General features: G+C 39.2%; 1 protein-coding gene across 16 annotated transcripts in view; it reads left to right on the top strand.

The window, feature by feature from the left end:
* The window catches only part of DLG1 (discs large MAGUK scaffold protein 1), a gene marked incomplete at its 5' end in the record, with an annotated part of 144,316 nt that overhangs the window by 67,975 nt on the left and 49,097 nt on the right, over nt 1–27,244 (top strand). For 6 of the 16 annotated variants that reach the window (XM_084267346.1, XM_084267344.1, XM_084267335.1 and 3 more), the window contains 2 exons: nt 20,428–20,526; nt 24,303–24,356. The exons of 4 other annotated variants lie outside the window; for them this stretch is intronic. In XM_084267346.1, the coding sequence (XP_084123472.1) occupies nt 20,428–20,526; nt 24,303–24,356 (153 nt within the window). The remainder of the gene's footprint in view (nt 1–20,427; nt 20,527–24,302; nt 24,357–27,244) is intronic. 6 more of the 16 variants (XM_084267351.1, XM_084267336.1, XM_084267348.1 and 3 more) reach the window with 1 other exon arrangement.

Genomic DNA, 27,244 nt, shown 5'->3' with positions numbered 1-27,244 from the left:
TACGAACATAGCTCTAGCATGTGTAAATGCTGTATGTAATCAGACAGTGACAGAGAGAGAGGTCTTCTAAACACATAATGAGTAAAGCCCCCAGATCTCTACCCTAACCCACTTCTTGTGCTTCTTACAGTTCAGTTACAGTTCAGGAACTGCATATAGCATGTGGGGGCTTAATATAAGAAATGGAATTAAACCTGGAATGTGCAGCAGGAGGATAAAGTTCAAACAATTGATAGCAGTTTAACTATTAAATGTCTTGGTTATGTCAGGATGTGTCACAAGAGATGGTATGTTTTATGAACAATATTAAACTTTGCATCTCCTCAGGTTCAGAGGTGAAAGTGGGACTTCATTATGCCAGTGGTTGCATCACATAATGTTCTTTACTGGCAGGATTTGGCTTAATGAGCTGATAAAGAAGTTACAGGAGTAGGGAAGTTTAAGTGACTTCACTGGTGGCATGTGCAGTGTGTTATTGAAGCGTGTCACTTGCAGCAGTGATGGAAACTGCACCAGTGATCTGACTTACCAGCAGGTACTGCTTGCTGTCAGAGGAGTTCAGGGGTCCCCCTTCTGTCACCTGTTCTCTCACAGTTGTTCTGTCTCTCTCAGAGTTGGTAACAGAATTTCTTCATATTTCTGTTATGTTTTATCTCAAGAAAATTACATTTTCCCAGAAGGAGTCAGAATTCAGGGAAGCAATGGAGAAAGTACCACAATGTTTTGCTTTTGGAGTACAACTGCTATGGCAGGGGCTTTCTGTCCTCTCTCTCTGTCGTGCCCAGGACCTTGAACCTTCAGGGGAGGCAGGCACTGGGTCCCCTCTTATTAGCTGGAGTTGAAGACAACAGATTAACTTGGGTGGACTAAGAGAGTCTTACCATATGAAGCCAAGTGCATGGAATCCTGTGGAAGAGGTAGAACTCTCTAGGTCTATTACATAACTTGGCTACTTTATTTTATATTGGGATAGCTGCCCTCTCGGTGGAGGCTTGTATCGATTGACAAAGTGTTTTTATAGTCAAATACAGGCCAGTCTGTCTTTCACCAGCTGTCAGCTTACTGAACAGCTCCAGCATGGCTCCTGTGGTATACCATTTCTGTTTTGCTGCCAAAGCTGCTGTATATGTTTCAGTTAATACAGTTACGAAGTAAATGACTGTCTGACAGAACCACTGACTCTAAAGCAAACACCATCTTCTTCCTGTTCTTGTGTTTTGGTCTGCAACATCAAAAACACAGGATGTTTCTTTTGCTTGGAAGAAGCCGATGCAACAGAAGTGACAGCTGATTTTTAGAAGACATGACTTTGTCTTTTAGAATGATCTGCATCCATGTTTGAGAGCTGACATGATATCCTTTGTTGTGCAGCTTAAGAGTTTTAGTTTATACCCAGCTCTGAGTCTTGGCAAACTCTGTGTCCGCAGCCTCTGAGACTTACAAGTCACTTGTTAGCCAAGTGAAGCTGAAGCCTTTGTGCACACTTGCTGGGCAGCCTCTTTGGAGAATAATTTGGTTCTCTTTTCTAGAACTTCTGTTATGGTCACTGCTTTCCCTTGTATTCCAAAACCGATGAGGTACTTGAATTTGTCTATGAATAACAATGACTTAGTAAAATTTTCAATGAAGCAGGAAGGATCTTGAGCGCTCTGGGGTTTTTTTTTTTTTTTGGTTGCACTTGGTTTTTTCTGTTGGGTTATTTTTTGTGGTTTGTTTTTTTTTTTTTTTTTCTGAAGGGTGTTTTCTGTGGTTCAGGTTTTGATATGAAAGTTTGAATTGTTTCGTCTTTTGTCAGAACTTCTTTCTAGTTCTCGGAAATGGCTCCACTTTGTGTGAACTACTCTCAGTACTGAGACCTGACTTAATACCACTGTCTAGCTAGTCTTCCCTGAATCCCAAACATACCTTTTGAGGACCTGCCTTTTCTGGTTCTGCCCAAAGAAGCCTTGGCAGCGGTCATTTCTGTACCTGTCAAAATTAATTAGGTCAATAATATCTGTGAAAGTAGTCCATCACCACCACACCTCCACCCTCCCTCACTCCCCCAACCCCCCCTAAAAACCCCCCCCAAACCTTAAATGAAATTGTTGTCTCTGACAGAAAACTGCAGCGTCTTAAATGAAACTTTTGTTTACTTGGGATCATCACTGGCCACTTCACATGAGTTTCTTCCAGGACCTGCTTGGACTCCAAGACAATAAGCCCAGTAGTGCCTCCTGACTCTTCCCAAGCCATATGTGTTCTTTGTACCTCTGTGATAACAAACCTCACCTGCTGGAAGCTGCTGCTAGAATAGATGCTGAAGATGTTGCAGTTAAGTTCTAATTTTCGCTCAACCAACATGTCTGATTCTCACCTTCAGGTGGGCAGAAGCCACCTGTTCCACACCAGGGTGCTTTTCAGAGAAACAGGCCTTTTTCTCTGGGGAGGCGGGGTACAGGGTGGCACTTGTTTCAGTGGATTGGGATGGTCTTTTCTTGCCTTTCTTTAATGTCCTGTCATGAATTGTGCCCATATAGTTGTCTTATCCCCAGGAATCTGAACACTTGTGCAGTTGTGTCACTTGCCTTGTGAAATACTTCAGGCTCCCTTCCATGTACCAGGTTTTTGTGCACACACAAGGCCCTGGTATCAGAAAGCACCCTGCAGTACTGCAGTCAGTGCAAAGCAAGGATTTCCTTCTGTCTCTGATCGTTTGTAATTATAAAAAATCTCTGCCACCAACTGAAGCCCTTTGGGGCGTGTTTTCCGGTTTGGTATTCCTCAGGGTGTCTGTTGATCGCTGTGCCGGGTGGCTTTGGCTGTGGGTATTGAATTTCATCTCGCTGCCTGTAACCCGCTTCCCTAATCCATCGGGCTTGCTCTGCAGTCTCTGTTGTGCATTTGCTGCTCTTCTGTTTTCTTTTTCTCCTGGTGTTTAGCTGCACATTAGGATGTACTTGAGCTGATGTGTTCTCCAGGCAGATAGGAGATTTGACTCATTTTCTCTCCCTGATCTTGGCATTTCTGAATTTTTAGCCTTTTACTTCATCAAGCTGTTTCCAGTGTGTATCGTGGTCCCTTGCAGCAGTCTCCTTTGCAAAATGATACATCTGAGCAGTGATTTAAATAACACCAGATCCTCATATCCTTTTTTTTCATAGAAAAGAAGAAAGAGTCAGGACACAATATTTTAAATTTCACCAGGATATTGGTAAAATAGAAATGCCTATTCATTTTTTTATGTCTTTGTTGTCAGGTGGAAGAATTTTTTAAATTTTATGTTACCATTGTTTTTTAAACTGTGTGGAAGTTAGTAGTACTGTTACTGGACACTAGTTTCTATGTAGTTGTGTCAGTCTTCTAACACAACTTAGGGTATTTTATGGGATGCAGGTATAGTACAGGATTTTTCCTTTGACCACGGAACCTTCAGTCTCTTCCCATGGTTGTGTCATACCTGGAAATGTTTTGGACAAGACTTCTAGCCTCTCCTTCTTTACCCTCTTTATCAGTGCTGCCTCACAGTGTGTATATTTGCTTATTTAGAATTGTGTGTGTGAGACTAGTGCCTGCAGAAGGTAGGTGAGCAGCTTGTACTGTGTGCCTCCCAGGTAATAGCATTTGGTTTCATAACAGAGCATGCAGCACAGTAAAGATTGCTTATGCTTCTGGTGTGCAGTTCTACTTCAAAGAAGATGTAATTTAGTAAGTAAACTGTGATTGTTTTTCTTAGCTAACCAGCTGTATCTGACTACACCGTGTGATGTAGCAGGTGAGAAGGGAGTCAGCTTTCCATTTAGAGGAAGGGAGAAAGGGATATCTGGGTTCTGTCTGTAGCACGTACAGTCTCCAGTCTGAAATCCTGGCCTGAAAAGGGATCCTGATGAATTTGGAATGTTCAGAAAATGGTTTATAATTGTATATGGTGCTCAGGAAGACCTCTTTAAATTTAGAAACCTAAGAACCTCTGCTTAGTTCATCCAAAGGGAAGTCAGGAGATGATTTGATATAGGGATAGCTTTGGGAAAATAAAAGGCTTGTTTACTTAGTATGAAAGGGCATCTGCATTCCATGTTAGGGAACTGAAGCTAGACAAATTTAGATGAAAAGTTAATTTTAAAGTAGTATATTAATATAATAATTTTAAAAGCTTAGTGGGACATAATGTAGTTGCTGAGTCAGGGTCATAAATCAGTACTTCCTATGTAAAAAGCAAAGTGACAAATAAAGTTTGTGCTTGAAAATGTCAAAATAGATCACAGAATCTCTGATTCAATATCAAATATAATGATTTTAAACTGCTATTTGGAAGCTGTAAAATACTGGAAAGTAGTTGATTTTTTTTTTAATCTGTCTTATTACATTCCTTCTACTACTGCTTTTAATTTTTATTTTAACTGTAATTTTTAAAAAGATGAACATCATAGGGGAAAAATCTGTGAACACCTTTTTAGAATTTGAGCACATTAAGTCTCATTAGAGTGGCATGTCAGTAGTTAGGTGCTAAATAAAGTGTTATGCAAATTGACTGTGAAAGGTGGTGATAGTATGGACCTAAGACTATATTCCCAGGTAGTTGTGGAATGTCAACGTAGATGCCTGTACCTCCAAGCAAAAAAACATTGAGGGCTGTCCCACCTTTGAGCTCGGAGTAGCTCCCATGACTCATTTTACTGTATTAAAAATAAGATTCAGGTGAAGAGAATTTAAATTTATGTGGTAAGAGGCACAGGTGATCAATAGGAGATGACATTTGTTCAGGATTTCTTAAGGAACTTGTGTTTAATATGACTGAACTGTCTATCATGCTGTCTCTGACCTTTTTGTTTAAACTGGGTATTCCTAGAATAAAAACTTTAAAAAAAGGCAAATATGATGCACTCTTTAGAAGGAGCTAAGCTGTACTGTCTGAGACTCCAGCTGAGCAGGTCTGATTCCCTTATTGTACAAACGTTGAAGAATTCTTCATTATTAAAAGAGAATTACAGGTAGATGGATAAATGGATATTTTGAAGTCAGCTTGTTTCAAGGAGAAGATAAGGACTCTCAGATTCTCTGGGCTTCTTAGAAACGTGTAGATAAAAAGCTACACAGGAACATGTGGTCTTCAGAAGGTCATTATAATGGTACTTGGATCAAAGGCTGTTAAAATTAATGATGCCATGAGATAAAGGGGAAGGGTGTTTTGTAAATTTGCAATTGATTAAAACCCATCCCTTTAACTGGGACTGGACTCCCAGAGGGTTCTATTTGTGATTGTTCTGCACTGGGGTTGTGGGGGATGCTGTGAGGTAGAGGGGTGTGATTGGTGGTGTGTTTATTTGTCGGGTTGGTTGGTTTGTTTGGTATGTGGTGGGTTTTCTGTTTTGTTTTGTGCTTTGCTTTTTAGTTTAGGTAACCTGAAAATAAAAATGATTTATTTGCAGAAAATAGCAAACAGGAGTGAATGAATGGTGGTGTGGTTTAACCCCAGCTGGTAACGAAGCACTGCACGGCTGCTCGCTCACTCCCCCCTCACTGGGATGGGGAGGAGAGTGGAAGAAAACCATCACACTCAGGGCTAGAGATAAAGACAGTTTAGTAGGATAACAAAGGAAGACAGTAGTAAGTCTATATTTTTATTTATAAATAATATTATAATATATATTTAAATAAATGGAAACCCCCAAGTGAATCACAAATGCATTACCACCTGCACAGAAAAAAACCCACATCTGATGCTTGATCTGTTTTGGAGTAGTGATCCCACCTCCTGGTCAGCTTCCCCAGATATATATGGAGCATGATGTCATATGGCATGGAATATCCCTTTGGTCAGCTGTCCTGGCTGTGTCCCTTCACAACTCCTTATGCACCCCCAGCCTACTGCTGGTGGGGTGGGATGAGGAGCAGAAAAGGCCTTGGCTCTGTCTCAGCACTGTTCAGCAACAACAAAAGCATCTTTAGATCTGTTCAGCACAAATCCAAAGCACAACTTTATACTATAGCTACTATGAAGAACACTAACTAGCCCAGCCAAAACCACCCTGACTAGGCACAAAAATAGCTGGTGACACTCCTTGTGCAGTAACAAATGAGCAACAGAGTTAGAAGGTGAATTCTGTGTGTATTTATATAGTGATAGGCTGTAAATAAAGTATTTCTATTACAGAAAAAGATTTTGGAGTTCTCTGGTGCTTTTCTGAAAACATCACCTAGGTACTCTGTAGTAGTGAAAAGGACCAACAAAGTATTAGGTATTACTAAAGAAGTAGTAGAGAGTAACACATAACATGACACTAAGTATCTGTCTTATGTGTCTGTATTTTGAATTTTGTGTGGGGTTCTGTTTGCCTTGTCTTAGAAAGGATACAGTGCAATTAAAAAGCCAAAGTTTGGTAAAGTATTAAGAGGAATAATCTTGTTATCTATAGGGATGGTTAATTTAAAAATAAATAAATCTGTGCAGGAGAATATGATAGAGCCTTTAAAAATAATTGAGAAGGTTCTCTGTTAGAAATGATTTATTAATTCTCCAATTCTAAATGTCACAACTGTCCTGTAAAGCTTTTGCTGAAATTCTGAAGATCACTGCCACAAAATGCTGTGGAGAAGAGAAGGCTCAAAGAGAGAATGACTTCAAAATGGAGTGAAGTAGATTTGCAAAGGGCAGGTGGCAGGTAGCTGTTAGACAGTGGTGCAGGGAGACCTTGACAGTCCGGTTATGAGATGGCTTTCAGGGGAAATTACTGGGCAGATGCCTACTTGCCCATCTATCAGTTTTTGCTGTTTGTAAGATTCTTGACTGGTTGGGCCTTTGCTCCCTTCCAGCGTGGCAGTTTTTACTGTTTGTGAGGAGTGCAGATTTTTACTGGAGAGGGGCGTGAACCATCAGAACAATCTGCTTGTGTCTGTAGTTCATTGTGTTGTTTTGGTATCTCTGAATAAATTGCACTAGGGGCAAAAATATCTCCTTGATAAATTTCTGGAGGATGTTATGAAGCTTGTTGGTATGTGAGATAAATACAGGGAATCAAACCTCAGTTTCTGGTGTTTGTGTGTCACACGGTGCTCATGATCATCTGACCAAGAGATCTCCAAGCTTCCGAAGAAAATGCTGTCTGATAGATTCAGCTTGAGTGATGCATCGGTCATGAGATGATCAGAGTGGCAGGAATTAATCTTGAAGTGTATCTGGGAAGGGCTTAGTGGTTAGATTCGTAGTTTCAGAGAAGATGATTAAGAAAATAAGTAACAAGTGAATTACTTATTGTCCTGAGGCATGGGCTAAATCAGAAACATTTTACTTGCCTTGATGTGCCCTCTAAGGCCAGTAGGTGTATTGCAATATGTTTTACAGACTCATCCTGTGCTCTGATGCAATTGGAAATGGGGGGAGTGCTGGCAGTTTACTTTTGTCTGGTGTTAATTTTTATACCATATGTTATTACTGTCACTGACTTTATTTTAATGTAGGACTTGGAAAATTTATTTGACAGCTGCTAATTTGGGTTTAAGCCTCAGTAACCAGCATAAAAGACACATTTTGTTTTCTCATTCTTGAAATTTAAAGTAATGAAGTAGTTATTTATAGCATTACCACTTAATTTGCTTTTAAATTTACATGAGCCCACTTTCTTCTTTTGTAGTTCTCAATCTTTCACCCGTTCCATTAGCTGCTTGTTCTTACTGGTTTTGCACTGCTGAAATCGTACGAATCTTTGTCCTTCACCAATCACCATCAGATGAAGTAGAAGATACTGTAAAAAACAATTTTCTTCTTACATTTTTGCTTCCTGGGAAAGAGAAGTACTGGGATGTCTGTCCAGATTGTGCTGTGCTTCTAGCAGCAGCCAGAGCAGAGAGCTGGGGAAGAGTAGAAACACAGGATAGGTAGGTATGATGCTTCCCCTGGGGGCACTCAGAGCTTCTGCCTGTTGCATTTCAGGGGTTCTAAGACCTGGAGATGACTTGTGTGTTTAGTATCCCTGAGTCCATGAGTTTTCATGGATGTGGCCAGTCTTCTTGTAGTGGCAAGGATTCAACACTGAAAGATCAGCTTCAGCTTGTTTGGAGCCTGATGAGGAGGGAGAGTCGGGGTTATGGCATCTGTTCTTGTGCAGTTTGCTCAAATTTTTATTGCAAGCCAGTACTGGAAACAGAATTTATGTGTTAAGGAAATACCCTTCTCATGGCTGGACCACTGCTATAACAGTGTGGCTGGAGGTAGATTTTAGGCTTGGTATCGTGTCATTCTGAGGATGAAAGAATGAAGAAAGTACTCTTTCTGTCTTGGAGTAACTGAGGTAGGGAGGTAAATGAACACAGGCTGTAACCTCCCTTCTTTTTCCTTTTAAACTGTTGAGTGTTAAAAGGTTTTTATTGATGTCTATTAGCCTTTCAATGTTGAACCTTTAGTAGAATTGTGTTGTACAGTTTTGTTGGAATTATAAAATGAAACTGCAAAGTTTTCTTTTTAAATAGTTTGTAATGTTGAGGCTCCGATGTTTTGTTTTTCCTGAATGGTAAGTTCAAGTCCTAGTTCCAGGACAGACAGGCTGGTTTTGTAGGGAGCCCAGAGAGACTGGCTCAGGTTTCCTGCTCTGCTTGAGTGGTTGAGCAACTCCTACTGACCTAGGTCTGGGTGCACCCTTGGTTTAGTTGTGCAATCAGTGTTGGTAAAAATAAACTGATGACCTCCGAGTTGTGTTTCTATGGTGCTGTTAGCCCGAAATTCAGATAAAATGCCTGTGGATAATTACAAACCATAAATCAGTGTATGTAAACCTTATTTGTAAAAACATGATGATTTCAGTCAATGCTTTAAACTTAAAATTATACATAAATGTTTGTTTTCTCACTGCCAAGATTGCATAAGGCTGTATTCTTTCCTAGTTTATACTGAAGTGCTGGAATACTTAGAAATTTTTAGAAAACAGCATTGTAAGGAAAAAAACCCCCAGTCTATTTACTAGTGAAGTGAATGTTTTGCTCAAGTAATACTAGGCATTAAACCTGTTATAACATCTGTAGTATTTTAATTTGCTGACGACAATGAGTGTTTGACACTACAGAAAAGGTGCCTATTTTGCTGAAATGTTGCAGGGCCCCTATGAGTCATTCTAAAGCCTGGATGTGTTGTATAATGGTATTTATTTTGAGATTGTATTATAATTGCATGTTGTCATGGAAGCAAGTCTGAGGAGCTTCCAGTGTTTCCATGGTGTAAGAATGAATAAGACCAGATGAGGTACCTAGCTAGTGATTGCATGGTTAAGATGGGAGCCTTAGCTTTGAGTGATGCAAAGGCAAAGCATCTGGCTGGCAGGATAAAGCTGTCGGACCTCTAGTGAAACAGGCTGTGTTTGGGAAGGGTGCAGCATGCGTGAAGGCAAAACACTAATGCTGCTTATGTGCGTGAAGCCTTTTGTAAGTGCAGTAAGGAGTGGCTTTAGTATAAAGCCACATTATGTGTAAATCCCAAAATTTTCTTCCATTTACATCCTGAAAAAGCTAATGGACTGCAATAAATGGGTTCTGACTGATGGCTTTTCTTGTGTAGTTTTCTGTTTGCTGTTCACGAATGTGAGCTAAATGACTTTCTGCTCTTGCTCAGTGTTTCAGGGCAAATTTGTTTATTTTTATAAAGAGATCTTAGGACAGATAATAGATTGCTCACAGAATAATACAGTTGTACTCAAATAATAAATACTTGTCATAAAATGGAAAGCTATGGCTTGGATTCATTATCTTTCTCCAGATTACTTCATTACTTGTTGTTTTAAGACTATACCCATAAGTACTTCAAGGGCAGTGAAGTGCTGTAAGTGAGCCCAAATGTTTCTTATCCTTAAGAAAAATCAAATGGCACTTTAAATAAGGTGAGGTTAACATGCATCACTTTCATATTTTATTCATAAGTTTCTTATGGATTTATGCAATTGAAAACAGAGAAATGCCTACAAAAAAGCCTTTTTTGAGCAGAGTGGTGGGATAGTTTTGAGAGTTACCAGCTGCATTTCTAGTATCGAGAGCGATTGCATCCTAGTGTCAGAGCGAGATTAGGTATAGGGTATCTTGCTGTTTGACTGAATTATGAAGAAGAAAATAAACATGAAGAGGAATTAATTTTTCCCTGAATAATTTATGAATGATTGGAAATTATGTGTTCTTAGAGCTTACAAAAAGTGTGCATCCATTAAAGCATGTAAACAGTTACCAAACTTTATTATTGTATTTTGATTTAATAGTGTTCCCAGGTTTGACCAGAGTCTATCACAGGTCAGGTCCATGCCACAGTCTACCCTTTCTGCTGTGAATTTAAAACCAGAAAATATTGACACCCTAGAGCTGCCATTATTTTTCTATATTAAAGTCTTAGAAGACATTTTCTCTTTGCCTGATCTCTTTCTGATGCTGAAACCCTGCCTGAGCTTATTTGCGGGCTCTTTAGCATTATAATGAAAGCTACTATTCTTAAGGCTGATGTTATTTAAATGGAGCTTTCTAGGCCTTACTTGAAGTTGCAAATTAAATACATTAAATTAATTCTCAATAACACTTACAAAACTAAATGAGGAGCCTTGTAATTCTGTTTTGAGCTTAGAGTGCAGAATTGCTTGGTGAATACAGATGACTAATCTGCTGCATAGGGTTTAGTGCCAAGACGTTAATTTCATATTTGAAAAACAAAAGTAACAAATTACCTTATTAAAACGAGTATTAACTTTCTGTGCGTTTCTTATATTATGGATTTTAAATATGACTTGAGATTCAATTGTTTAAGCAGTGCTGGAGAGATATGGCAGGACAGATTAGTTTGAGTGAAGTACATCTTTCTGACTACCAGATGTTAAGATGTGGACAGTGGTGGTCTCCATTCTCTGAAACCTTGTCTGCAATGTTAATTCAAGTGTGTAAGTGTCCATTTTCCATTGACAGGGAGATGAGAGGTGGGTTGCCAAAACTATTGTTCTCTTGAGACTTTTGTTTGTATTTGTGTAAAATTCTTGGCACCTACAACTTTTACAACGGCTGGATACTGTGTGAATGTGGTGGTGAGAGTTTTTTAGTTCCAGGTTCCCCTGTTGTGCTTTGTGGGGGTCTGTTGGTCTCCTACACAAAGCTCTACTTTTGCTACAGTAGAACTTCCATCCCACAAACTGTTGGGCAGTCTCTCTTGTCCTGTATTGCTGGATTGTTTTGGAAAAGGAAGACTGCAATAAAAAATTGTCAGTAAATGAATTGCTTATTTGTCTTTAAATCAGTTCAGGTTCCAGTCACCATCTGTGATTTTTCTGATATTTTGCTTTCACTGGGTTTTGCCTTCAAAGCTATCTAGCTATTTATTTATGTTCTGAGTTCATTTGAGTTCATTGTAAAATGCTGTGGGGTTTGAGGAAGAAACTAGGTTAGAGAATCAATTTGTCGACTGAGTTGAAAAACCGCAACAACGAACCACCAACCAGATAACCCCTGTAGTTCAGCCATATCTAGCGTGCTAGCTGCATGTCTTTAAAATAGAGTGCTTGCTTAGATAGGATTTTTCAAGAGCCATGGTTTACTCTGAAAAACATGAGATCTGCAGTAAAGCCACAGGCATTCAGACTATTATTTTTAATCTACAAGGCCTGGATGGATAAACCTTTTCCTTTTGGGAATCCAGAAAAACTTTCCTCTCTTTGTTACAGTTCTTACCTGAACTGATGTCACAGCTCCAGGATAGCTTTCCTGTCTTCAAAATCTCTTTGTAAAACTGTTATGTACTTGGCCCACCCCATCCTCATGTAGACATACCCTGACGGGCTTCAGACTCAGCTGCTTTGTTTCTGTGCTTTCTGTCCAAAGTCTCCTTGGAAAGACCTGGATAGTATCTTGGTGGAAGTCTAGGTATCTTTATTCCTTCATCCTTGGGCAACCATGGGAATTGGCTTTTGCTCTGTCATGGCAAAGAACAGAGGGGAGCCCTTGAGAGGGGTAGGAGGGTCTGAAGCCAAAAGTTCTCTGTCCTGTCAGTGCAGTGTGATAGGCAGGCCTCACTGTCATCACCTGTGGATTGAGGACATAATAATTAAGCTTATCATTTACCCTATCCAGTCCTTCCTAAGGTTTTTGTTTGTGGTAAATCAAATATTGGTTGAAAAACAGTATGGTGTGTGCTGACTTGGATAGGAGAATCTGAGCAACACCTTCATCCCCATAAAGTACATGCTATACAAATGCTGTCACAAATTTATAAGCATGAGTGGCTAGCTGAAAAAAAAAGTGTGTATCTTAAATAATTTGGGTTTTGGTCACTGTGAAATAGATATGTTGTCCATGTCAGCCACTGCAGAGTTCCTCTTCTATGCTGACCAATGTGGGCATGGGAGTTCATTGGTTGGGAAGTGAATTTTTAAAGCAAAGTAATGGTCTCTTGATAAGACAGAACCTTTCTCTTGTGAAAAAAAAATGTGTAGAGAGGGGAAATCTTGAGTCATGCTTGTGTTAATGATACTCTTTTTTTGGTGCTTCTGCTTCCTATGCTCTGTATTCAGCATATCTTACCCTCTAGACAAGCGATGGCAGTACTCGTGCCTGGGTGGAATTGGGCCTTGAGTCCTTGTGGTTCTCAAAATTCAGCTATATGCCGCATAATAGCGTGTCTGGTTTGTATGCCCTTTCGATATATGGACATCGTTTGGAACTTCAAGTCAATGTTTAAATGGCTGCTTACATTCAGTAAGTTTTTACAATTCTTTAGTTCTTGGGAAACTTGGTGATTATAGAATTTGGTTTCTGTGAGATGTAGTTCTGACACTAGGGAAATACTTGTCCTAGGTCTTATTTCCAAATCCTCATGGTGCTACATTTAGTTCAAAGTCCTGGAGAAATACACTCAGGAAAAATATGGATGTCTTAAAAGTCAGCAGCTTCAGTTGTTACACAGTACATCGTGGTGCTGGGTACTGCTCAGGCCGCAGACTGGTGCTCACTTGGGGAGGAACGTGGTAGATGTGATGCGTTGGTGTTGAAGCTACCTGTGTGCTCAGGGTGGCATTATGAAGGAGGGGGGCTGGCAGTTGTGCTTTGCTTTTACCACCAAACAGCCCCCAGGCTCTGAATGTATGATTAGTTGTGTATCAACTCCGTAATTTTGAGGCAGATGGATGCCAAGTTGTTGAAGCAGCAGAGGTGGCTGGCAAAATGTCCTGTGGCATCCTAGGACGTAGTCAGAGAACTACGCTGCTGGGCCTTACTTTCTTTCTAGAGATAGATAACTTGTGCCTCATATGTTCAGCTTTGTCACTGGATGTCAAATCAAGATTGTTCCTTCCTACCACTTTCAAGGTTTTATTCGGTTTGGAAGGTATTTTATTTCCCGCTTTCAGGAAGAGGTAACGGACATGGGCTTGTTGTCATCAGTCAAGTCCTGTTAGCAGAGGTTGCTGATTTTGTGCTCTCTGCTTGAAGGCAGTGGGGAGGTGTGAAATGCAGAATTATTTTTGGAGGATTCTCCCAGCTACTAAATTGCTTTTTGAAGTCATACAAGTTGGCTGTTGAAGCTTTAAAAAGACCTTTGAATCTGACATCGCTGGTTAAATACTAGTGCTGTTTTCCCTTTCCACAGGTATTGTTGCTATCCAGTTATTGAGTGTTATGGAATGTAGAAAGAAATTATTCTTGAGGAAATACTACTTGTAACAGGTTACTGGCACGTTAACAGATTGCTGTAGAGAAGTATGCACTGTATATTTGATGTAGTCATTTAAAAGAATGAAATATTGATGATTCAGATTTGTGTTAGCAACAAATTGTTCAGAGTTTAGTATGTAATTTGAAAGCACAACCTGATCCTGAACCCCCTCTGGTTATTCAAAAAAAAAATCAAAAATCACTCAGTGCTTGATATTAGAGTGAAGCAGTTCTTACTGGTAATTAATACAGTCTGCAGAGAACCCTTGTGGGTTGAAGCTTTCTGCAGTCCAAAGGTGATCTGCCAAGCCCACGCAGCTTTAGTTACAGAAGGGCTTTCTCCTCCTTGGAATTACGCGTATGTCCCACTGCTTTGGCACTTTGCTTCTTCCAACCCGTGCAGTTGCAAGGCAGGCTCTGCCTTACCTCCCATGTGTGAATGGAATTGGCAGAATGACTCTCAAATGTCTGATTAATCTTTTAAAACCGTTCTTGCCTACACACTGATTATATATTCCTTTCTTCTTCACATATATTTTTGACTGAGATGTTACATTCACTTTCCATATTTGTGTAACACTGAGTTTCCATGCAGGTTAAGCTTTTTCCCTGGCAGTTGCCCTGGCACACTGTGTAGCCCTGGATGAGTTAGGTGTTTTGCCTGTACCTCCTGTTCCTTGGCTGCTTTTTGGTGCTTGAACTACAAGTGCCTTCAAATTTTTGTTTTCTTTTAATTATTGATCCCTTACTGATACCATCTCAGGGACCAAAGGCCCGAGGACTTCCAGAAAAAACCTTGTGCTGTTACCACTTATCTGCTGCATCATCTTCATTCTTTTGCCACTGAAGTCAGTATGTCTGAAAGTACACCAGAGAGATGTGAATTCCTTTGTCTCATCTTCCACCTTGTGTCTTCCTCTTTCTTGTGTGGAGGAGAATATAGGAAGCCAGAGAACTGGTTTTCCAAGAATATGGTATCCAGTCTCTCCCCTGCCTTGTCTTCACTTTCTCACTTAGCATGCTTCAAAGCTGATTATCTTTTTAATTCAGAGGCTACTTGGTCTACATGCTTTCACCAAAGTTGATGCCTCCAGGAATCAGATGTTACTTTTCAATCAGGAGTATCATCTCTTTTGGGATTTATTATGTACTCCAGAGAAAAGCCTTACTCCCAAAACCCCTTGCTGCCTTTCTTCATTTTAGGAATTAGGCAATGCCATGCTCAGTAGAAAGTACAGTACTGATACATAAGCAAAATGGGTGGGGGTGGTATGAATGCAGCCTGCTAAACATCTGTGATCTTGATGATAAATCTGGAAATAAGAAATGTTTGTGATCTACAAAAGCAGCCAGCTGGCACGCTGCTGCCAAAGAGGATGCTGATACTGATGCCGATACCAAGACTTTGACAGAAGACCCAGCCTCCACCTGCATAATCCCTGCAGTCTGGGGAATGTTTTGCACTGTTCAGCTGTATGCACATTCAGGACCTGCTTACCTTCCCCTCTGCCTTCGTCCTTCATTAACAAAACCTGGAGATTCTTGGTTTGTCCAGCACAGGGCAATCTGGATGTGACTGCCAAGATAGATCTATGTGGGGGACAGTCCTCCAGCTCCCTGGTGCTTCAAAGGCAAAAGACAAACCTACCATACACAAGCCCACAAACGTTGGTCTGGCCAGCACATTCCCAGCTTCCTGTCACTGGCCAGAAACCTTTCTGTCTCTGCATTTATGAATATTGCCTTAATGATATGTTATGCAGCTCTTGATTACATCCATTCTGGGTAGAAGATGAGACATGGCAGCTCTTGGTGATTAGAAGAGCATCTGTCAGTTCCTATTTATTTCTTAATACCCATACTATAAATAACTGGAAATGTTTGTACTTAGGTCTGTATTTCTAGTTTTCTGTTCTGTGTGTAAATATTATGCTGACTCATGTAAATATTCAGATTTGCTGTAGGAAAGCATACAGTGAGAGGGGGAATAACCAGGTTTCAGTGCTATGAGCCTGTTGAAGCCTCTCCATTTTATCCAAACACAGTACAGCAGACCTAACCGAGCTGTGTTTCCTACAGCGGGCACCCTTCGTTCTTACTATAGCCAGCTGTGTGTCTGCTGTTGAGAAAACTGCATGGCCACTGACTTGAACTTTCCTTCTGTGAAGCTGGGAATATAGGTGTCTGTTTAGCTGTCAGCTTTTCTGTAGAGACTCTGGGATATAAACTTTTGATCTTTCTTTGTAGAATGACTCATTCAAAATCCTGCTGGTAAATTGAAATATTTTACAGCAGGATTAAATCAAACTAGCTCCTTGTTGAGTGTTTGGGGTTCTCTTAGTTGTTGTGTTTTGGTTTTTAGGGGCTAGAAGTTGATTTGGAGCTTTTTTTGTTTTGAAAATTGGGTTAAACATGCAATATAGAGGTCATGCATCTGTAGCATTAAAAACTGAATGAATAAAATAATAAAGAACTCAGATTCATTTAAGTGTCTTTTTTTTTAGCTTTTAATTAAAGCCGTGTACACCTTGAAATTGTGGTCTTACAGTCCTGTATTTCATGGAAATGCAACTGTTAAATTACTAAAACAAAGTAATTCTTGTTATGGTCTGAACAAACTGAGGGTTTTTTTCTAAGTCTAATATTGAGCTGTTGTACATTGTATCTGCCTGTTCACAAACCGTATACTTACCATCATAGGCTGCTTGGAATTCATTAGTTTTCAGCTTTCATGAAGTATTCAGAAAAGGGCAGGAATTGGTATATTAAAATTTTCTAGATGTACAGCTCGGAGAAGTTTTGAGGTGGCTTAAGGATAGAAGGAGTTTATGGAAGAAAGAAAATTACTGTAACCTTTCATAGCTTCTTTTTAATAAATAGATGACTCTTGCCATCTATTCAATAATTCGTGCATTGTATTGATTATTTATCCCCAGCAAAATTGACTGTCGTGTGGTGGTTCAATGGTGCTCTTTAAATAGAGTGAGAGAGTATGCAGCATGCACTACTAGCAAAACCAGCCTTTAGTGGGTCTTCCTATGACCCTAACCGTGACCATAATCTAGAAAACAATCATATTTTGAACTTTCTCAGGAAGCAATACTTTGGCTTATTTCCCCTCCATTTCTTTGGTGGGGTTTTGTTTGGTTGGGTATTTTTTTCCCTTGCAAAAAGGACTGTTGGTCTTGCTAGTTTCATGACTACTCACTGTCATGACTACAAATACTGCGGTGCCACAGATGATGGTGAAATAGGAATGCTCAGCCTCACTGATGTGATGGGAAGCCCGAGGATGGAAATACATAACAATCTTCACGCGCAGCCAAAGCAGCCTCTCCAGCACCCGCAGCGGGCGCTGAGCATCCGGACATCATTTAGCTCCTCCACGCTGCCAGTGTCCTCCAAACACAGAGGAAAATTCATAAACCTACGCGACAGTGTGAAAAAGAGTCCTACAAAAAGCACAGCAAAAGTAAAAGCTGCTAGTGGTTGGGTGTCTGATGGCTCCTGCTCTAATTGCTCTTTAGAAAAGGTATGTATTGCGCCAGGTTTTTGTAATTCTGCAGTTTTGGTGCAAGCTGTGGGAAGCATGTCACTCCCTTTCTTTCTGTAGTTGTATTCCTGCTGTTTCTAGAGGCTTAATGTTAGTTAGTTTTCTTTTGTGTTTTAATTGCTAGAAATCAAAGTAGTAATAATTAAAATTGAAATGGCAAAGAGATCCCCTATGTTCAGTGTTTCCCTGTTCAGATTGTTGCATTGCAAACAGTGTAGGATTTCAAAATTTTTTTTTGAAAGTGAGGAAAATCTGGTTTGCTTGATCTCTGTTCTCCAAAATATGTCTTTTAGTAGTTGACAAGTAGTAGCGTTATGGAATTTGCTGGTTTAGTTGATCTGTTTTGGAATGTGCAGGGTTCTTTGATAATTCCAGGTTAGGTGGTATTTCATCACACAAGGGACTTATTTGTGTGTGTTGGCAAATGGGTTCATCCTTCCTTTTTGCAACATCTGGGCTCTGTTGCATTTGCATGGGCTCCTTCTAATGGATCACTAAAAGATATTATCATCTTAGCTCTTCTAAAAGTACCATTTGATATTTATTTTGTTTATAAATATCAGAAGGTTCTTCCTTACATTTCAAAAAATAATTACCTGAAATGTACTGTTGTAACCAAATGGCTTTTCACTGTCGATGTTAGCACATTTATTTAGGTGATGGGCTCTGTTCAAGTGAGTTATTGTTCAAGTCATGCGTTCCTGTATATAATGGTCTGTCACAAACTATATGTGCTATAGTTCATATACATATATATCCAAAGCAAGGAGTTGCATTGGCTTGTTGCTTTCTTTGTTGTCTAAATAAGTTTGTGTCCATTTAAACCAGAATGATGCAATGTTCTATTCAGAGACATATTTATTTAAAACTATTTTGAGGATGAGCTTTTGTTTTTCAGAAAACTTTAACATCTTGATTTGGAGTATTCTTAAAAATGACAACTTTCTTAAGGATTCCTGAGAAGCAGAGCACTAGAAATGATAACCCTAAGCTGATCTTGGATGCCTGTAGCACATAATTTCCAGACTGATTACATATCATACTAAAATTAAATTAGCATTCTTCGATTATAGTGATGTTCCAGATCATCTTGCTCTGATGGCTAGAAATATTTAAATTTCTTGTCTCTCACTTCTTTATGGTAGCCATGGTGTCCTCATCAATGCTCTGTATTCCATGAAATGTTGTAAGTGAAAACAGTCTTGCCTTCGTTTGGAGTTGCATATCCTTTCAAAGGGCTGCCAGTGGTGTCACCTCCTTCATCCACTTGGCAGTGGAGGAGACCCAACAGGAGGACTGCCAAGAGGCTTGCAGGAGCAGGGAATGGCTTTTGAGAGTCAGGGTACTAAACCAACAGCATGAAGGGAAAAGCAGTGAGAGTACTAATAACTTACAAGACTGGAACCTGATAGAATTCAAGGACTTTGTTTTGAATCTGATGTTGTTCAGGAAGGATAAAAATTGCAACAGGTTGGGAAGGTTCTTAAAGCATTTGGGAATGAGAAGCCCAGAGGCAGAATGAGGAAAGGAAGGAAGGAGGAAAAGGAAACTGCTGTCTGGTGCTGAGAGAGGGGCCCAGATTGTGCAGCCCATGAGGAAATCAGCTGTCAGTTGTTTTGCTAAGTCAGAGGTATGGGAGTGTGATCAGTATCAAATAATGACCCGAGTTGGTTTTAACCTCCTGTTATTGCAGGAGTTACAACTGTGAAGCTGGATTTTCTGCCCTGTGAGCAGTTAGCATGTCAGCCTTGAGGGCTTTGTTATATTTTGATATGTGTATGTCTGAAATTTTCCTTAACAGGACTTTCTTTACTCTGTGCACACATGGGAAGCTGCTTACTTTGGAACAAGGCAGACTTGAAGGGTTGGCTTATTTTTTTGCATATGAAGGGCTGAGTGATTGCTCAAACAGTTTAATTTGATCTGTCCTCTAAAAGTTGCATTGTTCTTCCATTAACTGGAGGTTTGTTGCACTGAGCATTTCCTGCATCCTCTGCAAAATGTGTATTATCATTTTCTAGACCTTGGAAGGTCTAGAAGGAAAAAACCCAGCTTGAAATATTGTGCAATTTCCACACACGTAAGAATACTTAAATGGCAATAATAAGTTTTTCAAGATATTAAATATATCCTGTTCTTATGTCTTTCCATAACTTCAATATTTTGCACCAGCTGTTCATTTTGGGTAGAGTGAGCTGAAAAAACCTGTGGAAACACCATATGTTTATTTAACAATGTTTTCTACTCTAGGGCTGGTTGGTTGGGGTTTTTTAATACTTCCTATTACCACTTGATTTGGTGTATGCTATTGGGGTGTGTAGCTTTATGTTTTAATGCGTCTCAAACTTGTAAAATATGTTTAATACTTGAATGTTCTGGGGTTTGGGTTCAGTTTCAGGATTTAGTGTTTTCTTTTGCCATTATGCTTCATTAAACTTAAAGATCACAAGAATGTCTTGGAACAACTAAATTGCAAGAGCTTTGATCTGCTGTTCAGCTTGTAATTTTGATGATAGTTGCCAGTAGTTTATGTTCCTGACAACTTGTTGACAACCAGTATGTTAACATCTCAAAATGATTTGAGTCAATGTTTTGCTTCAAGTGCTATTTATAATCTTGTTTCCTTGCAGCTAAAGTGTCAGTAGCTTTCATAGGACCTAAATTCTGCTAGTTTGAAGGTGTATGGTAAACCTGTATGAAGATCTTTGAGAGGTAGTTTGCATCTGTTTTAGGATCTTCTCCCCATGTGGCTAAAAGCTTTTCTTAGATTTTTGCCTGGTTTAGAAGCCTTTATCAGAAAGGACTGTTGGCCTTGTTCAGTGCTATCAACTTTAGCCAGTGTTCTCCCTGCTTTTGCACACTGTGGGATAACGGGGAAGGGCTTCTGTTCTGAAACCAGCCCACAAAATGCCCGAGTCCCTTCAGGACATGAACAGGTTTTCTGTGGCCCCCAAAGTCTTGTTACTCCACACGGGACAGTGAGTAACTGAACACAGTGTGAGTAAGAAGTGGGGTATGGCTCACTGCTCTGGGGTCTGCCCTCACCTTCCTGGGGATGCACTGCCGGGTACAGCATGGTTAAAGGTTAAAGGTGGTTGGCTGTCTTCAGTTCTGGTTATAGTCTCCAACTGCATATACTCCTTCAGAATTTTTTAAAGCTGTTAAATTTGAATCTTGTTTATTTTAAAATGCTTTTGTAGTTTTCATTATTTTTGACATTTTGTTGGTGATTTTTTTAGCCCACAGAAGCTGTTCCTTCCTCTTCTCCCATTGTCCCTGTGATCCCTGTCCCACCAGTCCCTGCTGAGACCACTGTCATCCCATCCACCATACCACAGGTTTTTATTCCTTTTTTAATTAAATCTGTTCAACCTTTACTTCAGTTCCATTACTTTGTTTAAATTCATGTTTTAGTACACTCTCACACAGGGTTGAGATGAACTGTGAAATAGCTGAATTTAGCAACATGCTAACATTTCATTCTAATTTTTGTTTGTTCTATAGCAGCTTTCTTTACATTTAAAATATCTATACTTTCATATTAAAGCATGTTACTAAGCTATGAAATAACTAAAGAAAAAAACCCTCAAAAGTATGGAAAGAAACAGTAGGTTATTTTGTCTTTTCACTTAATAATTTTAGAGCCATTTCACCCCTATTGAAGTGTTATTGCTTAATTTATGGAAATATTGTCATCTCATCCCATATAGAAATGATTAATATATGTCTTTCATCACTTGCACTTGCATGATATCTCTCTTCTGTTCCCCAGCCATTTGTTGGTATTTGTGTCCTGGGCAGCATTTAGAACAGGGTTTTGGTGGTTTGTGGTGGTTTGGTTTTTTTCTTTTTACCTATCTGTTGCTAACATACTGACTCATAAAATGTGCTTTCCTTCTGGACCTTCATCCTTCAGGTCACGTCGTTTTGACACACAAAAAACCCCAACTCATCAAAGCAGCAAAATGAGTTAACGTTAGTGTCTTGCATATAACTTGGAATATGTGACCACAGCATGGCATGGAATAATTTCTAATATGTAGTAGTTTTGCATATAGGATGGCATTCTGCTTCTGTTGCTTTTGTAACCTTACTGTAACTTGGTGGAAAATGTAGAGTGATGGGTGCTGGCCTTCTGAAAAAATGAGTCACTTCTTGGAATTGTTTGGTGTCAGGTATTTGTTAAATTAAAAGGGAATTAAGCTATTCAGAATATTACTGAGATATTTTTGTGGTATACCTGTTAGTATTTTTCCCCTCAAGGTCTGCTTTCAGCTACCTGGTTGAACTTGAAATAGGTGGTAATACTTTCTTTTTAATCTTCGCTACATTGTTAAATGTTAAATAATCTAATAACAGTCAACAGGTTTTGGGTGGTTTACAGTGCAATTTCCAGTGGATGTGTGTTCACACAACCCGTCACCTGTACTGTTCTCAACAGGCTGACCAGAGATCTGGTAGTTTCAGAGCCATTTCTCCCTTGCAGAGGGACTCTGTCCACATCAGGACTTGAGGCAGACGAGGGCAAACAGTGCACTTCTGTGCTCAGCCTTGATGGATAGAGATTAATTCATCTCCAGTAGCATTTACTTTCTGGGAATTGCCCGTAGTCTAAACATAATTTAAATAAAATAAATAGTGCTGTATGTATCTATATACACTGGTGGTGTCAGTGTATTGATGATGATGCTGGATTACAAGCAAAATAGTAAGAATTGAGCGGTCTGTGCCTCTGACTTCTGAGTGCATATCAATATCTGGAGGAGTTACCCATCTAATTCTGCATCATATGTGATTCCATGCAGTTTGAAAATAACCATAGAAAGTTACCATCAACTTTGGATTTGGCAGATCCATTTTTGTGCAGTAGGCAGATCTTCCTGTTATGTTAGTCCCTTTGCCCCTTGCACAAGCCTGTAGTCTGCTTGTAAACAAACTTGTCAGATGGGCTTAAAATATTTGAACATGCCCTGGCACAGAAGCTTGAAAGTGTTAGGTAGTTTGGAGAACTCTTGCATAACAGTCTGAAATACCAGGTCTTTCTTCCAAAATCATTTAGTGTGTTGACTTCGATGTTGTCCTGTGTCTTGGCAGCGTCCAGGCGTAGCTTTGGAAAGCCTGGCACAAAGCTTTTCTCCTTGCTTGGAAATTATGGTAAATTACTACTTCTTGATGGAGAATTCGGATGAATATTAAGAACAATCACTTAACTTATGGAAGCTGGTATGCATTGGTTGGTTAGTTTGTCTCAAACATACTGTTCTCATCAAAACCTCACTGGCTAATAGCTATTTGGTTTCAGCTAGTCTTTGTTGTCTTTTTATGAGACATTAAAGAATGCTTGTCAGCCTCAAGAAAAGGATTAATGGGAAACCAGCTTTCCCTGGCACTGTGTTGGTTGAATATACTTGGATATTACAGAAACCTAACATTAAATATAAATTAATTCCAAAATTGAATGAAATGTAAAGAACACGACTGGTATTTCAGAGTTAATCCTTGGGTTTTTTTCTGTTTATCAATTAAAAAAAATATATTTGTGTATCAACTAGGAAAATAAATGTATGTATGCTGGGCTCTTGTAGACCCAGTGAGATTAGACTCCTAATGCTGCGTATTCAGTGAGGTTCTTTTTAACACAGTGTAGTGTATTGTTTTGTTGAAGTTGTGTCAGTTGTGAAGCTCTTGCAGGGATGGTGATGCATAATTCAGTTGATTGGTACTCCGAGTACAGGATCTTCTTTTTGATTTAATATTAGGCTAACAGAGCTTGCACTTGAATAAGAAGCAGAAATTGGAACCTAATGGCAGAAAACGGTTGATAACAGTGTTTTGACAGATTTTTATCGTGATACTACTACTAGATTTCTGTTCGGTGTAAAGCATGCCTGTGCATCTGCTGATAGCTTTGCTGGGTGAGAAGAGTGCTTGATGGCATTTTGACATATAGATGTCATAAATGTCATCCTTTTTGTTCCCTTTATTAATAATCTGCTGTGCTAACTTTGGTAGGTACCACCCCATTTTAGTACTTATGAAATGATACAGGTCTAATTTCTGACACAGCAACCTGGTAGCAGGTTGATGGCTCCTGTCTAGTGATGGTAGATTATTTATCTCAGTCTTTAGTAAGGAGCTTCTGAGTCATCACCTACTTTGTATCTTTTCGGGGCTTTTAAAAATCATGAATTCTTCTGAAGTGGGTTGTTGTCATGGTAATGAAACTAAAATGCAGAACATGAATAGGTTAATGTAATTGCCATGCTCTTGTAGGTCTAAGTTTATCTTTGAATGAGTTCAATACTAATGTTTGTTGCAGCCTGTTAAACTCTCCCTAAATTTATTTCCACCTGCAAACATAAGATATTTTAAAAAAACCCTCTTAATTTTAAATGTAATGGATTTCTATACCTATTTAAAAAAGCACTCTCACTTTCATTAAAGCAGTAAGGAGATTAACTTTGTTTTGTGCCTCTGAATTTGTAGTTCTTGTTGAAGTTGATACGGCAACTGTCAGAAATACATCTGCATGCTGCTTTTTTTTTTGGTGGTGGTTGTTTTTAGAGCAGGCTACGTGCTACCTATTCCAATGACAGATAATTGATGTGAAAATAGAAAACCTGTGTGTTTGGTAATGTTTCAGAGAAAGGCTACCAATCATAAACCACATTTTTCCCAGAAAAATTCTCAGTAACATCAGAGAGTGGAAGAGTTAGACTGTTCTACCATTTCCTGGCTAGCGAGAACGCTACGCTGACTTCTGTATCACTGTATCAGTGATCTCTGGTGATCCTTGTGGAACGTCTGGATGTCGTACCACAGGTGTAAGGGGAATGGACATCATGCCAAATCATGCATGACTCAGTCTTTTCTTGTGCAAAACAGGGTAATAAATGACACAATATGTATGTGAAACACGAGTTCAGAGTTTGGGAAGAACATGTTTTCGTGGAATTAAAGGAATTTGTTCAGAGTAGAAACAAGTGTTTCAGAATGGGAATTTTTGTGATTCTCAAGCTGAGGCTGCCTTTTAACAGAACAGCAACAAATGTTGCATAATTATGCTTTCTCTTATGCTGTATAATTTTTCTTTTTTATTATTCTCTTGTTAAAGGCAAATCCCCCTCCAGTGCTGGTGAATACAGATTCTTTGGAGACTCCGACATACGTAAGTCTACACTCACTTTCAATTATAACATTAGATAATGTTTTATGTAGTTAGTTGTTTAGGTCTGTTGTTATTCCTTATTAGAACCTGTTTTAGCTCTTCTGGTGGTGCTTGTTTTCATCAGCTGTCCTGATGGATACTTGAAGTCCTTTAATAACTGTTTCATGAAAAAATACCACCAAAAAAATTGTGGATTGCAGGTGGAAGGTTCTGTGTGAGTACCAGTGTGTGCCAGTGCACAACACAATTGTTTCAAGTTCCAGAGGCTCAATGTTCAGAGAACAATCTGTATCAGGCAAATGCTTCAATAGTTATTTATAAAAACACTTCTTAATGCAGTGGCTATACTTGACATTCTAGTGTTCAAAATGTTCATAAAAATATGTGTGTTCTGTTTGAAGCATTAAGGTTGTAAGTGTAGTTATGGGAGGTTAAAATTTGTGTTTGGCAGTGTGTGTGTGTTGCAAGAGGAATACCACTGGCAAATAGAGACTTTGGCATGTATTTATTATTTTTTGTACTTTGTGTTTATTCTAAACACTGGTATTAGCAAATAAAGAGTAAATCTTGTCATTGTTAAATGCACTTGTAACTTAACTTTCTAGAAAGAAGCTGTGCTAGCTCAATGCAGACAAAAGTGTGAAAAGTTTAAGCAGGAGATGGGAGATTAGTACAGTGACATAATTGAGTGACATAGCTTAAGTTCTGAGTCTAATAATGATGTCTCAGAGTAAAGGATCGCAGCAGTAGCCTGCAGCGTGTTGCCCTTTTCATAGAATCACAGGCTGGTTTGGGTTGGAAAGGACCTTAAAATCCTGCTGTGGGCAGGGACACCCCCCAGTAGACCTGGCTGCCTGAAGGCCCATCCAACCTGGCCTTGAACTCTTTATTTTATCAATGGGATGCAGATACACTTTAGGAAAGTGTACTGAAGATAAGGTGTCTCCCTGCATACACTGACTAATCCAAGAAGAAAAGTGATAAATAACTACATATTTGTGTTGTAGAAGGCCCCATCTGATAGAGGTACTGGAGGACAGCTGATAATAGAAATGGGAGGGGAAAATAGCACTGCCAGAACATACTGTCATTCAGTTATAAGCTATCTAAAGTACCAATTTGCAGTGAATGTAAAACAGGCCAACCCCATAACTCTGTAACTGAACCTACTCTGTAAGCATGGGAGGTTGAGTAAAGGAATATGCTTCTGGGTTCCCAAGTAGCTAATGGAGTTAAGTGATAAATATCGTAAAATCATACTGGTGAGGTAACTGCATCATTAATTTACACAAATAATAACTCTTACATCTTTCTAAAATTGAAAGAAGAATAAAGCACGATAAGAATCTAGAAAACGATCAAGAAACAACTGGTCATGAACATGGATCTCATTATCCAAATCATAAAGCTGCTGAGGAAGTAATCCCTCTTAGGAGTCAAAACTGGGTTGGAAAAACACAAGCAACGGCATATAATTTTATTTTTTGAAGCCCTAGGAAATACAAACAAAATACATGCTGGTGGTACATGAAAAGATTAACTGTACCAGCAGAAATCGACTTCAGTACAGCCAAAAGGCTCTCACTAAATTCTGCTAAACTGCTAATATGTTTTCACACTCCAAGAAGATTGCTGTGCTGTAATCTCAGCACTTCTACAGAATTTACTTCAGCCAGGGGAAGCCCCTGCAAATAAAGTTTTGCTGAGTGGATTTCAGATCACTTCAAAGCTTGCAAGAGGTGGAGTAGGGCAGTGGTTTTTTAATCATTGCATGTATCCTTGCTCCCATCTCTCTGCTAATGTTCTGTTTCTTAGATAAAACCAGTTCAAAGGTAAATAAAAAAGGGACTGCAAAACTGAGCTACATCAAAAATAGCAGTAATGATGGCAGTTCTTGTTTGCTCCTGTTTATGGAGATGATATCTGTAATTGACACTGTACATGGAAATAAACAATGGAGATTGCTTAAATGTATTAGGATTGGGCTTGTTTTGCCTAATGGGAATAAGGAAATGATTAATTACCCTGCTTATTAAATAAAAAAAAGACCCATACTGATCAGTCACCATGAACCATTTCCCAGGTACTGTAATATGAGCTGACTGGCTCAGTTAGCACATGTTGTCATTCGTGTAGGTAATAGCTCAAGGGCTGTGCTAACATAAAAACATCTTGATCACAGTGGCTCTGTTGTGCTGCTGTAGTGACAGATCGGGTTTCATGTATTCTGGGGGTCAAGACCTTTTCCCTTGTTAATGGAGAAATATCGTGTGTTAAAACCACAGTATCTTTTCCACTGAACAGACTACTAAGGACGTATCATTTTTGAGGTACTGTGCCATGAAGAAGACGATAACCTGTTACGCCTGGCATGGGTGTGGCTTCTGTTGTGTTAAGGGGAGATGTAATTAGAGATTGAGGGGAAAAATGTAGGGAGGGATAAACGAGCTGGATAGTAGCCTGTGAAAGTTGTGGTGTCTCCGGCTTTTGGAGCTTTTTAAATATGTTAAGTGGACATCTGAAGAATGACGTAGTTGTGAAGTTAATTTTGGGGTGAATTCAAGTCCCTTTTTTAATTCTCTCTTAGAAAACTGTACAGATTTTAAAATGTTTTCTTCTGTACATATATTTTTATATCTTTATAAAATCTCGAATAGGATGTTAAGTGTAGAGAAGACTTACAGAGGTAGAATATATTAACAATAAACAAGATGGTTTGTAAAATAATAGTTTAAATTGTTAAATATTTCATCCTTGAAGTAGGGAATTGCCTGTAGCAGCATGTTGTACATGCTGCTGCAAGTATCTGTGAAGGAGAGAATTTGTTACTTCTGTTATTTGTTTCTGTTCTAGTTCTGGAGGCAGCAAAGAAGCCAGGTATCCTTTCT

The sequence above is a fragment of the Gallinula chloropus genome (genome assembly GCF_964237585.1).
Source record: "Gallinula chloropus genome assembly, chromosome: 8".
Classification (NCBI taxonomy): domain Eukaryota; kingdom Metazoa; phylum Chordata; class Aves; order Gruiformes; family Rallidae; genus Gallinula; species Gallinula chloropus.
Note: the sequence above shows the minus strand (reverse complement) of the source record. Positions and strands in the feature narration are given on the sequence as shown.